At 41.1% G+C, this 13,959-nt stretch overlaps 1 protein-coding gene across 1 annotated transcript in view; it reads right to left on the bottom strand.

Annotated features, from left to right (window-relative positions):
* Window positions 1-7,513: 7,513 nt before the first annotated feature.
* NSMCE2 (NSE2 (MMS21) homolog, SMC5-SMC6 complex SUMO ligase) overlaps window positions 7,514-13,959 on the bottom strand; it is a 126,771-nt gene continuing 120,325 nt past the window's right edge. The window contains exons 5-7 of the mRNA XM_030965829.1: window positions 11,481-11,566; window positions 11,061-11,167; window positions 7,514-7,913 (exon numbers count right to left, since the gene is read on the bottom strand). Coding sequence (XP_030821689.1) covers window positions 7,793-7,913; window positions 11,061-11,167; window positions 11,481-11,566 — 314 coding nt within the window. The 3' untranslated portion in view covers window positions 7,514-7,792. The remainder of the gene's footprint in view (window positions 7,914-11,060; window positions 11,168-11,480; window positions 11,567-13,959) is intronic.

Genomic DNA, 13,959 nt, shown 5'->3' with positions numbered 1-13,959 from the left:
CCACACCATGGGGACACAGTGGCACTTAAGCACAGTGCTTGGTTCAGGCTACTGGCAGCCAAATGGGGGATGGCACCCACTGGTCCTGAGGAAGGCAAAAAATCACCTCTTGTAATCTTGGCTCCCCCAAAACCACCTGGCATGTGAGGAGAGCAGAGTACACGCAGCATTGTACCTCACAGTCCTGCCACATTCTCCTGGCGCCTGGGCAGCCTTTCCTCACAGGGATTCCAGCAATTTCATGTTCTGTATGTCTGTCCCTGCTAACTGGAGCCCTAAAACTGGGTATGCAGCCCCCAAAGGCCAGGAAAAGATAACCCCTGGGACATTCATCCCAGAAGCACTGATGGGTCCCCTCTTCTAGCTGACTGTATATACTGAACTACAGTTGACTGTCTACATGTGACAGACAAACCAAAGCTTAAATCTCCCAGGTCTTTGAAAAATGGGTGAAGTTCTTGACAGAAGGAAACCTTTGTTTCTTCTTTAAAATGCCTGGCATGCTTTCAGTACTCAAAGCCTTAATGCCATGGCTAAACATATAGTAGCAATTATTACTCAAGTTAGTATTATGTTTTGGGTACAGAATATAGGAAAAGGTCCATATCCAGACTCCCCTCCATCCCCACCAAATTCATTTCAAGATGCAGAGCAGAGAAGTGATTCCCACTTTGGCTTTTCTGGTTTTTCTAATTTTGGCCAACCCCCAAAATTAGAGAAAAAAAAAAAAAAAAAAAAGAAGGGATACCAAGGATGTTGTGTTGTCTGATGACCTGCATGGCATGTTCTTTTGCTCTTTCTCAAAGGGCTGAAACTTGTCCTCCTTGCCCATCTCTGCCAGTGCTTGCATGCAGCCCTGGTATCATTAGGAACCAGTGCTGAGAACAGAAGGAATTCCAGGAAGAGATTTGTGAAAAACTGTTGCAACATTTCAGTATTGTAAGATTTTTGCAGAAAATGGAGCGACCACACTTGACAGAGCAGCCTTGTGTTTGTTGCCATCACACCACTGGCTTTTAAGCATGCAGGCTTATCTCCTGCACTAGTCTCCTCCTGAAATCAAAAGCTATCTTTTGGGGTCTTCTTTCTATTCCCTGCATAAGCCTTCATCATTCCGTCTCCCCCTTCCCAAAAAAAGACTTTTCAGGCTCTACCTGCTTAGCATGTGATGAATGCTGTCATGGTAATTCCCAGTTGTGCCTGTGGTGAATTTGAGCCTGAATGGCTTTACAGCCCTTCAAAATGAACCAGGGCAATGTTACACATCTCCAGTGGACAGCACTGAAAACCATTGTGGAGCACAGATCAGTGCACAATTACAGACCTAATGCTGGAATAAAACATTGACTCTGTGGATGAGTCCTGCTATCCAAGTGCCAGAAAAAATTAACTGCTGTGAGCCAGCAGAATACAAGGAACCAACACTCAGCCCTGGTGTTCCAAAGGGACTTGGTACCTGTGAGGTGGGCAGGGATGACCTTTGGAAGTAGAGTTCAGTAGGCTTCATGCCTGGCAAAGGATAACAGTGTGCAACAGGCACCTTCCCAATACCACCAGTCTGAGGAGCTCTCAGTCAAAGGACATTGCAAAATCGTTACAAAAAGTAGATCCTGCTTTGGAAAAGGCCAGTCAAAGCAAGCAGGACTGCTGGCTGTCTCCTCACTTCTGGAGTCCCAGCTGCTAGGCAAGAATCTGGGACTGCAGCAGAAAAAAGAGCCTGTGGGATGTGTCTCACAGAATGGGCATGTCCTAGCAGAGGGAAGGGTCTTACTCAGCACAGATTTGCCAGAACTGTGGCAAGGTGAATATTGCTCTTCATATATTTTTTTTCTCTTTTTTGAAACAGACAAGCAGCTTAGTGCATCTGTGAGATGAAGACTGAAGAATCCAGAATTCCTGGTACTCAGGCATTGATCCTCCCATTCCTCTTATTTAAGGGAATTTTTGTTACATGGTTTTCAAGCATCTACCTGTCTTGCCCTCAGCCAGTGCTTACACTCACCTGAGCAGCTGCTTTTCCTTAGATGCTCACAAAATTATCACTGTTGCTCCAGTTCTCTGACCCTTTATCTCTATAACTAGAGCAGCCAGAGGCAATGAGAATTGTGTAACCATCTCCCCACTTCCCAAGTGCTTGGGACAGGTCTGGTAACTTTGACAGTATGTCTCATGGGACACACTGAATAAATCTCTATTAGATTAGGGCACTTATAAATAAACTGGCTGCTTGCCACAGAAAAATATGAAAAGGTCTTCATTTTAGTTACCGGATGAGAAAGGCAAGGGACACAAATATTTTGGCTAATATTAAACTTTTGGTAAACGATGAAAAATCAGTATCTTTATTTTTAAAGTTATCTCAAGCCATGCAATGAAAATTAAACTACTGTCAGATTGACAGCCAACAATTTTAAACCAGCATGTCATCTATAATCTAATGGTGTACAGAATTACCCTGAACAGATGGGGCTCAAAGAGTAGTCGTATGGCCAGGTGATAAAGAACTAAAAGTGATGTTTTTTATAGCAGAGCAGCATCTGTGATAACCCACAGCCATCCTCAGACACTGTGGAACTTGGCGACAGATTCACTGCTGAGATATAAAACACATGACGAGCACGTAGTGACATCAAAAGCAGTGCAGTGTAATGGTGTTCAGATGTCTCCCCTCAAGCCCACACAAAAGCTGCTCTCAGGGCTGCTGTAGCCCAGAACTCTCAATGATTCCCTTTTGATAAGCCTGTTGTTAACAAATCCAAGGAGTCTTATGAGCAGCACCTCCTGACTTTGTTCCTTTGCTAACTGGAGAGCATGAAGGCTTCTTCTGTTGCCTGGAAGACGTGTGAAGGTTCAGGTTTTAGACCTCAAATCCTGTTTTTACTTCAGAAGTGGATTGCACAAGCGGACAGTGAATGAGTGTCTCCGTTTCCCTTGCGGTCAGAGAAGATCCTATTCATACTGAGTTTACAAGCAAACACTTCCTTTGGTGAGCTTCCCATGCAATTCAATTCATGTGCGTGCTTTCAGACTCTGGGTCTGGACTAACATCAGAACAAGCAAGAGAGGCAGGCTCTCTTCTCAGCCCACCACAGCCTTTTCTGCAGTGCTTTGAAATGATGAAACACACTGTGTTTTCTGCACACTGCTGCAGTCCTGTCAAGTCACTGCGATTATTCATGCATCAAAAGGCTAAGCACATACATGGGTATCTACTGGATGATGTACACCCATTCCAGACTTTTACTTGCTTAACAATCAATGTAATGTTTTTGCTCTTTATAGGTACTGGCTGGGAGCCTAGAATCTGCTGGCACCTACACACAGGATTCTCCTCTGAGCATTCTGTGACCACGTCAGGTGTTTGAAATATTATGTATTAACAATAAGAACTTTATGACCAGCAAATAAATTATTATTTATAGAAGACTTAGAATTTGCCTTCAGTACTAGTCTGTACCTGCAGTGAGGAGCCATCAGCTTAAGGCTTTGGCTATAGTAACAGAAAGGAAGACCTGTCCTTGGGATATTTTTAGATTTTCCATTCCAGGAAGCCCTTTTCAAAGTGCATCTTCTTCACTGTATAATAAAGCACTGTCCATTAGGCAAATGTTTTGTTAATGGACACAGCAGGATCCATACATGAAGATTTTTAGGAAAGGTGAGGATTAAGATTCACTCAAAATGGCAGTGAAACTTTATTAAGTTGCACAGTGAATTCTAAGCTAGTTCTGGCCACAATACTAGAGCTATTCTTGAGAAAAATGTCATGAGGTACTTGTGACCACAGGTAGGTAAGACGTTTGTCATCAGCCACTCATGAGGAAACATGAGTATCCAAGAGGACATTGTCTAAAATAAGGCAGTGTGTTGGCCTTGGCTGTTGAGTCATCAGTATCACTTCCTGCAGCCCCTGCTTTGCTCCGGGTATTTCTCAAGGGAGCACTTAGTCTTTTTGATTCTTCTAGAATGAATAAGATCACAGCTCCAGAGCAGTAATGATGAATATGTCCTTGATTCAGAGGAATGTGCACTCCTTTTAGCACAAGTGTGCTAAATCTTCCATGAGATGCCTGCCTGATTAGTTTTTATCTTTATTCGTCATGGCTTCACTGATTTGAAAACTTCAGACTCTCTAGTTGTAAAATGGAAGAATCTGTTCAAGTGAGAGAGCAAGCTTAAGTGAGCAAGTGTTAATGGCTTGTGCCTCAGGGTACCACTGAAAGCTGTTGTATGTGGATCTCTCTTGCCTTTAATTCACTATTTGCCTAGACATTTCTTTAAACCTTCAAAATACCACATGGAACTTCTCTAGCAGAGACAGATTCTCACCAGTTTTCAGTGACAGATCCTTCTCAGCTACCCTGAGGTTTGCTGCATTTGTAAAGCACACCTTATGGGAAAAAGAAAATAAAAAACAAACACCTGACCTCTGAATTTCTTTTTTAAAATATCATTGCAAAATTTCTGACGTCAGACAATGAGACACAAATTACCCTGTGAACTGTTAACATATGCCTGTTTACATATGATATCTTATAGCCAAAGCAGATTAAGATTTGAAGGTTTAACTGCTGTTGAGTTTCCACTATGTGAATCATACAGATCATACAGCTTATTCATCACAGGCACTTATTTTTATTCTTTAACTCTTTCAAGCTACTTCTTCCCAGAGTGGAGTTTAGGGGGAACGAGGGACAAGTGGGAACACAGAGATCACAACTGCACAACAAACCCTGAACTTTGCAAATGAAAGAGCAAAGAGCTGCCATTAAGTGCAGCCACCCCAGTGAATCAGTAGTGGTTTGTATCTTGCACCAGGTGAGCTGACAGGCACAGAAGCCTTCCCCAGCTGCCATGGTCAGTCTGTCCTTCCAACTAGTTAAGAGAAGAGCCAGCTGCAATGGCTGCTGATGGCCAACCCTGGAATCTTGCAATTTAAGGAGGAAAATTACTTGTAAGAACCAACAGGAGAGAACCGGCCCTGACAAAGTCAACAGGATGGCTCAAGTTCCAGGTTCAAAGAAAAAAAAAAAAAACATTCATCATACTAGGATTCTTTGGGGGCTATGTTATAGTTTAAATTCAGAAATGCCAAACATTTTGGTGAAAACTTCACTGATTTCAGTAAGCACAGGCAGTTTATTCTAGCACTTGAATCTGTGTGGTGCATCACTGATTCTAATGGGACTCAAGTACTCTCACCAGCAACGATGGCACATGTGAACAAGTATGTGGACAACATGGCCATATTTTAAAAGAGGCATCTCTGCTGATAAAAGAAAGAAACCTACCTCTATTTAAATGCACATGCCTATTCACCTCAGATGTGACTGTTATTAAAGCCAGGCAGGCCAGTGCTGCCAAAAATCAGTCCATTTCTTTCAGGTAAAACCAAGAAGGATTTCAAAACTTCACTTGCTGTTCAGGTTCTCTGATTCACTGACACTGCCTGGCTCAGGCTAGCAAAGGAGAGAAGGAAGATGATGTAGTCTGAAGCAGGAATATGAACATCTAAAAATACCTTTCCTCTTGGAGTGGCCATAAGTGACTGTTTGACTATTTGTTCTTTTCATTTAAAGTGTTGCTTCCGATTTGTTTGGTGTTTTTTTTCTCTCAGCTGCATCATCTTAAGCAGGCAGTCCACCTTATTACCTGTGGATTAGCTAACAGAGGCTGAGTGCAGCACTGTGATGGGTCAAGCCTCTTTTTCACGTAGGACAACAAGGTGTAACCAAGACAGCAATCTCCCTCACAGCATTACTCACTGGAACATGAGGGCAATGAACCATATCAGGAACTGCAGCAATCCAAGGCTATACTGGTACAAATGCCACAGGTAGCAAACGAAACCTGCTGCCACCAGTTTGTTGGTAGGAATCTGGGTATAATTTACCATTTATAATGTTATGTGTTATTGGAAGGCACACTCAGACACCAACACAAACTAAATTTGAGGTGCAGCACTTGTGGCCATGGAAAATGTATGTACATCTTTGCATCTGAAAACTTGGGAGGCTGGTTATCACTAGGGATTGAATTAGATCCAAGAGGACAATCTTAATGCACCTCTGCCAGAAACTGCAGAGCTTATTTTACCAATGCAAGTTTCTGTTTCTGACTATTCTGCTTAGAAATGGTTCAAGAATAAATTTAACCATAATCTTAAAGATGAAACAAAAAGGACATTCCCTCCCCCTCCCAGTTTTTATTTGAAAAATGCTATTGTTAACATCCTCCCTTGTGGTATTTATCTGAAAAATGGTGACCCACCTTAAAAACTACAGGTTTGAGCCCTGAGGTATTTTAAAAGGGACCTGATTTTACACATAAAAATACAAGCAAGTACATACTGCTCAACCACCCCCCAGTCCCTTTCAGCTATTTCAGCTGGGCTTCCATGGCAGAAGCACCCACGCTCACTGCAGAGTTGGGAAAGGATGGACCTAGGGGGTTAGACCACATAATGAAAATTAGCCAGCCAATTCCCATGAAGTGTTTTGAACACAAAAGCCCAGTGCAAGTAATAATGGTTCAGTTCTCTCTTTCAGCTATGAAATCAGCTTGCAGATTAATATTCTTCAATTACAAAATAACAATTTTCAGCTTGAAGTGGTTTGTGCTGTTAAGTGCAATTGGGGTTAATAATGGTCTATGAAAGGAGAGCTGTTAGCAAACAGTAACCCAGAGTGAAAACCTTAGCACATGGGTACCTCAGCTACATTTTACATGAAATGTCAGATTGCAAATTCAGAAAAATTACATAGGAAAACACCATCTAGCCCACTAAGGAACCCAAAGCTCAAAGAAAACTGTATTTTCTGCTTACAAATGCCAAGAGATAATTGTCATCTGACTGCCAAGGCAGCTTCTTTTACCTATGGCTATTTCTAACTCATGTATGCCTTATCTGCCTGATGTGTTCAGATCAATTTAGGCAATAAATAGTGTCAAAAAGTTTAACTTATTTTCTGGATCTGTGCCCAAAAGCATAGATATCTGAAGCTTATACAAAAAGATTAACTGTTTTTCAATCCAAGGCATATGGTTACAATATATTTGTACTATCTCAAATATAGTTATTGGAATACCGCTGTAAATAATTGTAGTCTTCTAGCCTACAATATTAAGGTAAAGCCTTTTGGGACTCCCAAATGAAAAGAGCCTGTAAAATGCTTCTGAATTTCAAAAGAAAAGCCTAAGTCAGGGCAGAGAGTTCAAAATTATAAAAAACAAGGCCAAATCCTCAAAGCTGAGTGGTTGTTCTCTGTGGCCACAAACAAGGTATAAGTGTGCAACACTTTCTGAAAATTCATCTCCAAGGTTTGTGTTACAACATGGGCATGGTCCCAGGCACTGAAAATCCCTGGTGACTCCAACCATGCCCAGTAGTTACAGACAGTAACAGAACGATCTGCAACACAGAGCAAAGCACTCATTGTTACACGCTGGCAGGATCTGCATCTCTAATATGCTGAAGAAACCAGCACACTGAAAAGGAAGTTTAAATGCTGCAAAACATACTTTATTTACCAAATGCAAGCTTTTAGAAATTCAGGAAGGTAGAAAAAACCCAAACAAGTTTAACTAGACTTCCTTATATTCCTGAGTTCAAAAAATGCTTCCAGTTACAGCAGAGACCTTCAACTTTGGCTATAAATGAAACATTTAACAATGATTTACCTATAAATGAAACACTTAACACATAACAATCAGTTATACAACCTATTTAGAATCAACTTATCTCACAAGACCTTTAATAACAAATTTTCTTTGTGGCAGTAGCATATCCAGCTCACGTGTCCAGGGTTGACCAGCTTTGTTTTTTCTGACTGTCAATCAGTCTTTTAAGTATTTCATCTCGTACAAGATCTGATCCTTTTACATCAACATGGCTACAGCCCATTTTAGGGCATCTGTTAAAAAGAAAAGAGAGACTCCATTAAGAAGAATTGTATTTGACAGATTTGGGCTTTTGCATAACACCTGCTAGCTTTTTTTTTTTTTTTCATTCTTTCTCTCAGTTCCTTGTTACCTCTTGTCCTCTTCACCAGCTCTATATGGGAAAAAAATAAACCTATCTCAACTGGTGAGAATCATCAGCTGAAGGAAGGAAAGAAGGCGCACAGTGAGAGATGGAGCCTTTCACCTGTATATCACTCTCTTGCTGCAAGCACACAAGCTGCCTTCATCAGCAATGATATCAGCACTGCATGGACACCTTTCTGTGTTGCTTTCTCTCTCTGCAGTCCTCTAAAAACTGCAGGTAAATACTGCTTACCTCACTAAACTGCAGTGGGGCAGTATAATCTTCACTGGCAGATAAGTAGGGAAATTATTTTCTAGGGAAACAAAAGGGAGTGAGTCTTGCCATGACTGACTGGTGAATCAGTGGACTATCTAGTTGGTGTAAAAATCAGCCTGACTTTTTATGAGCTGTGAAAGCTCAGAAAGGAGAAATGGGGCCAAATTAACTAAGCCTCTAGATGATAATCAAATACAAAATGTCTTACAACTACTTGAAACTGCCAGATAAAGACAGCAGGGTAAAAGATATTCAGGCACCAAAGGTCATTTTCCTTTGGTGGTAGCCCAAACATACACAGATGGTATCTATAGTAAGAAGTAGTACTTTTCCTGAAATTTTTCCTCTCTTAGAGTAATGTTTGTCTGAGGTGCTGGACTTACTTACTCTCAGTACTCATAACTTTTACTCCAGATTCGTCCACAGGTTACTGTGTTTGTCATAGATCAGTCATTTAATTGCTCTGTGCCTCAGTTTTCCCATTTATCACCTTAATACAGCAATAGCTTGCCAGATTAATGAATAACAAGAGCTCAGAAAGCTTCCCACATTTCCTGTAAGCATAAAGTATTAGTATGTCCTTCCAGGCAGTGGAAAATAGTGAGCAAAGCAAGAGACGTAAGAGTTGCCTCAAGGAGTGTGTGACAAGTCTGTCAGCACGGGCTGTGTGTACGTCAGCTGAAGGGCTGGCAGGCAGGCACTGCACTGCCAAGGGCACTGAAGGCATCCTGTGGATTCCAGCTGGGAAGTACTTGTGAGGAAACAGCCACTGTGTGTCTGCAGAGTGAGCAGCAGCTCCAATTCCAGAGCCAGGCCAACGAGGATCCTGCCCTGCTCTGCCAGGACACCTGCTCCCACAGGAATATCCCTGGCAGGGGCACAGCCCAGCAGCCAGGCCATCAGACTGGGAACTGAACAGGGAACTTCAATAGCAATAGCTGGCCTGCTAAAACCCATCATCTTCCCATCACAGCAGATGATGGGTTTTAACTGCATTTTCATGAGAAAGTTTAAAATTACCGTAGGCTGGTCAGACTGGGCAGAGAAAACCAAGCATCCTTAATTTAGTTACAGTGAAGCTGTGGCATTGCTCTGTGTGTGCTTTTCTAGCACTGGAATAACTGCTGTAAAAATGGTAAGGCTGCCAGCTAAAGGCTCAGTATTAAGAACTGCCAGTGTTCAGACTGCACAAATAATTCTGGTTTGAGGATAAGATAGCTTTTAAAGCTGGTTGTTGTACAGCTGATATGATTTTTTAACTCCAGAGTTTCTCTAGTCTTCCATTTCTTAAAAGGTAAAATAAAGTTCAGTCGTGTGACCCTATTTGTTTTTCAGCAGAGCTGAAACTTTTGATCCACTACAACAATTTCTCCCAAACTGACATTGTTCTGATGGATTTAACCGCACAGAGAAATATTTAGATATGAACATCCTAAATTCAGTATCAGAGAAAGTATTCTTGTCATTGGGCTGTTAAGCACATGCGTTTTAGCCTCTCCCTATCCTCCAGAACACTCACTTTCCTCCAACTTGAGAGCTATTACCCAATTCCTGTTCATTTTTCCAGCCAAGTTTCTGTCCATCCATGTTGCTGGTTTTGTTGTTATTCCCATTCCAGATTTTTCCCTAGATATTGTAACACAAGCAAGGTGCTTCCATCTAGTTCTTCAAGCTGTCTTGACACTGAGATAGTGGCTGATGCTTGGTTTTATAGCAGTGCTTTCCTGTAACATGGAAGGAGCATGGAATAAAAACTCCAGCTCCACCTTTGTAACCCTGATGGAGGACTGTGTAGAGCCTCACACAAATGCCAGAGCAACAGATGGAGGAAATAAGCTGCCTGTGACATTATCTTCAGGGAAATCAGGTTGCTGGTCCCTAACAGACCTTCCTAAGCAAACTGCACATTTATTAAGAAGTCCACAACTGGTAAGTTTCCATGAAGTCATCAGCCCCAAAGCAGGAGGGTCTAGCATAAATGGTGTAAAAACAAAGGTGAAATCAATGATGAGATGATATGTCCTCGCAACTTGCTCCAAAAAGCATTAGTGTTCAAGCCTCTTCTTTTTCTACTTTTTTCTTTTTTTTTTCCTTAAAATCATTATCATTTTCAAATTTATTGTGGAGAATTTGAGGTTTAAAAATTAATCTGTTACATCTTTTCATTCAAAAAAGTACGTCTCATGTGGAAAAGTGACAGATTATTATGGTGATATAAGGAAAGAATTATTTAACTCCGTCATGGTAGGAACTGCATTGCACTATCTGATCTCATTCTTAAATTCTATTCTAAAATGTTGTGGTTTAATATTTCTCACTTTAGCATTCAGCTGTTTTAATATTTCTGAGCTGAATTGGAATATAACTGCAAAAGAAGGTGCATGGAGAAATTTTTTTTTCATTTACTTCAAGGCTTGCTACATAAGCGGTGGGAACATATCAGCAACTAAATAATAGGAAACTGAGGTCTCTCTTTGTTGGTCATGGCTATATGAAATCTCTTTACTTCTGTTGTGCAGCTACATGTAGCTGTAACTTCCCCACACAATTCCTGAATATTTCCTTACACATTGTTTTCATTAAAAAGAAAAGCACCTTTACGTGTCTAGTACTAATGAGGAGGCTATGACTTGGGCAGATGCTGAAGTTTTACTTCCTGCAGCCTTTCCAATCCAAATACATTTCCTAGAACAAGTGGAGTAAAATTCCACTTACACAGCAGAGCAAATAGCCTTTCCACACATTCTTTTTAGCTTACCGGACTTCTTTCTTTTTCTGCTTTTGAGTCTGGATCATTTCTAGAATGGCATCTTCTTCATAAATATGTCCACAGACCTTGTTCCTCACTGGCCTCTTCATTGTCACCTGTAATCAGTAAGGACTGATTTAAAGGAACTGCTAATGCCCATGAAAATGCTGCTCCTGAGATTTTATGTGCAACTGCAGAAGTGTGTTTGCCACTCATACATGGCATTCCAGTCAGATTGCAGGATGAGGTCCTGCTTGGTAAACTACATTCCCACTTACATGGGTTTTCTTCCCCAGCAGTATTGCTCTTTTCTGAAAATGCTTACAATTTATAATATTGTTGTTATATATAATGTTGTTTAACAGGTACTGCAGATGAAGAATATGAAATAACTATTTCTCTGTCAATAACTGTAGCAGTGATACATACCTGTGTAATGGGACAAATAAAGTTCATCTGACTCCGAGTCACAGCTAAATCTTCATCAATTTGTTCAATGGTGTCATTACCATGATCTGATTTATGAGAAAGTAGAATGAGAAAAAAAGAAAAAAAATGTTTCTTATTTAATGTATATTGCCAATACTTAAAATAAGCTAATAAAATCCAACATTTGCCAAGCACTATCTCACAGTGATATCTAAAATACCACAGCATGCTTCTGCACCACTCCATGAACAAGACAGTGCAAAAAATGCTGTACTAGAATGTCTTTCAGAAAATGTGGATTTTTATATTGTAACCACTTTGTGTGTGTTTGTGTGTGTGTGTGTGTGTGTGTGGCTATTTACAAGCAATTCCAGAAAGAAAGGATGGGAAGGGAGAGCTGGCTGGCCTGAAGATATGCAAAACCTTTGGCATTCACTATTTAAGTTCACCAAAACCCAGTTACACACAGATGAGTCCCCAGAGCCTAACAAGAGATGAGGTGGAGCAGATCTGGCAGTCCTACCCTCAATATCAGTTTGTATTTGAGTGTCATAAATGGGCTTGCTGTATAGCCTGTACATACTGTACACACTTTAAAAGGAATTTGTACTGTTTATCATAATGCATCATTTATAAAGTGATGCTGTTGTATTTTGATAAGACTACAATTAGTGAAAAACAAAAGCCAAAAAGTGTCACGGTCAACAGAAATGTTATTGAAGTAATCTTAAAGAGGAGGGGCAGAACGAAATTTCTGACAATTCCCAGAAAACACCCAGTGGCCTAATGCCAGGGGATAAAGGGCAGACAAATGAGAATAAATCCATCTAGAGCTGGAGGATCTGCAGGTCTCCACCTTCACCAGAAGAAGAAAGCAAGATATAAGCAACTCTGTGCACCCAGGGGCACACCATGCAGGAGTTAGTTAGCCAAAGTCAAAAGTTGAGACATGGGAGCAGCTAAGGAAGAGACAAATATGTATATTAAATACATTTTTATATATTTAGAGAGAGAGAGAGAGCCAAGTATAGCCTTAATGAATTACATACATGTTGATTTATCTTCTAGCTCTCCTCTGTTATTGCAAATCTAGGCTTTTAGTTGAATGCATTTGTTTATCTTTGAATCTTATCTGGTAATAACAGCAAACTTAACACCTGCCATAGCTTTCCATTCCTTTGGGGTAGTTCTGCAATGCCTTTGCAGGGTCAGAGAAAGGCCCTGGGGTGCAGCCCTCAAGGTGTCCCAAACAAGGAGAACGTTTTTCTTTCTAGCTGCACGAGCTGCACCCCAAGGGAGGAGTGAGAAACACAAGTGAACACAGAGAGTTTAGAATTACTTCATGATTTGCCTTCTGCAGTGCCTCAGCCTGGGTTCCCTGTGCTGCTGTTGCACACTATCAGCCAATCTTTGCCTCCCTGCTATTCAGTCTCCCACATCTATTAAGGACCAGTGTTTCCTAACTTATGGTCAGTGCTGCATGCCTGTGTGATACCATCACCTTCCGGATGATACCAGCAGACATCACCCATGAAGCAACCAAATCCTCTCACACCCAGCCTAGGCTGAGCTCGCTGCCCTGGGAGCCAGCACAGCCCTGGCTGGGGGACTCCTGGCATTGATGTTGCAGCCATTGCTCCACCACAGCACCTCTTGGTATGCCAGGACTATTTCCAGACCTTCCTCCTTAACAGAGCTTGCCTTTCTTTCCATTTCAATATTCCAAGCATTTAGGAATGTCTCTGACCCAGGTGCTCTAACCCAGGTATTGGGGTTGGACCTAGGCGACCTTTAAGGTCCCTTCCAACCCAAACCATCTTATGATTCTACTCTTGTGAATACCATGGGAATACTCAGGCATTCATCAAAGATATTTCTGTGTCTGCTACTAAGGTCTCATGCAATCAACAGGGGGAAAAGAAGCTCAAATGTCCAATGTCAATCATAATTTCAAGGCTTTAATCTCCAAGAATATTAACATACCTTCATCAGATACTGACCACCTAACAAAGGCCAACACTTGCCAATCGGAAGGAAAAAGTGGGCACAATTTAACTATAAATACCAAAGCTGCAATGGTATGGACCCCAGAAATGCACTTGTGTTAGTCACCAGTTTTCAGAAAAAAACTCCCCGACATATAATTCTTAAATTGCTCATATGTATGGTTTATTCTATCATAAGCACATAGTATTTGAAGAAAGCACAATTTTTGCACAACTTTGGGAAAAAGGAGTTTTTTAAATAAAGCTTTTGAAATACCAAGCAATGGTTGAAATCCCACTAAGACAGCAAGGCTAAGCAATATTTGAGTTATTGGCAAGTGGCAACTTTGGAAACAGCAAATTATCCCAGGCTGGGATACCTTGTTCCCATACTGGCTTTGGAGGTGATTCAGATGCCTCATGTTTAATGGTTGAAATTTCATGAGTTGAGACCTAATCCTTGTAGGTGGGGTATATTAATCTTCTTGGATTCA

This window comes from Camarhynchus parvulus, chromosome 2 (assembly GCF_901933205.1).
Source record: "Camarhynchus parvulus chromosome 2, STF_HiC, whole genome shotgun sequence".
Lineage (NCBI taxonomy): Eukaryota > Metazoa > Chordata > Aves > Passeriformes > Thraupidae > Camarhynchus > Camarhynchus parvulus.
Note: the sequence above shows the minus strand (reverse complement) of the source record. Positions and strands in the feature narration are given on the sequence as shown.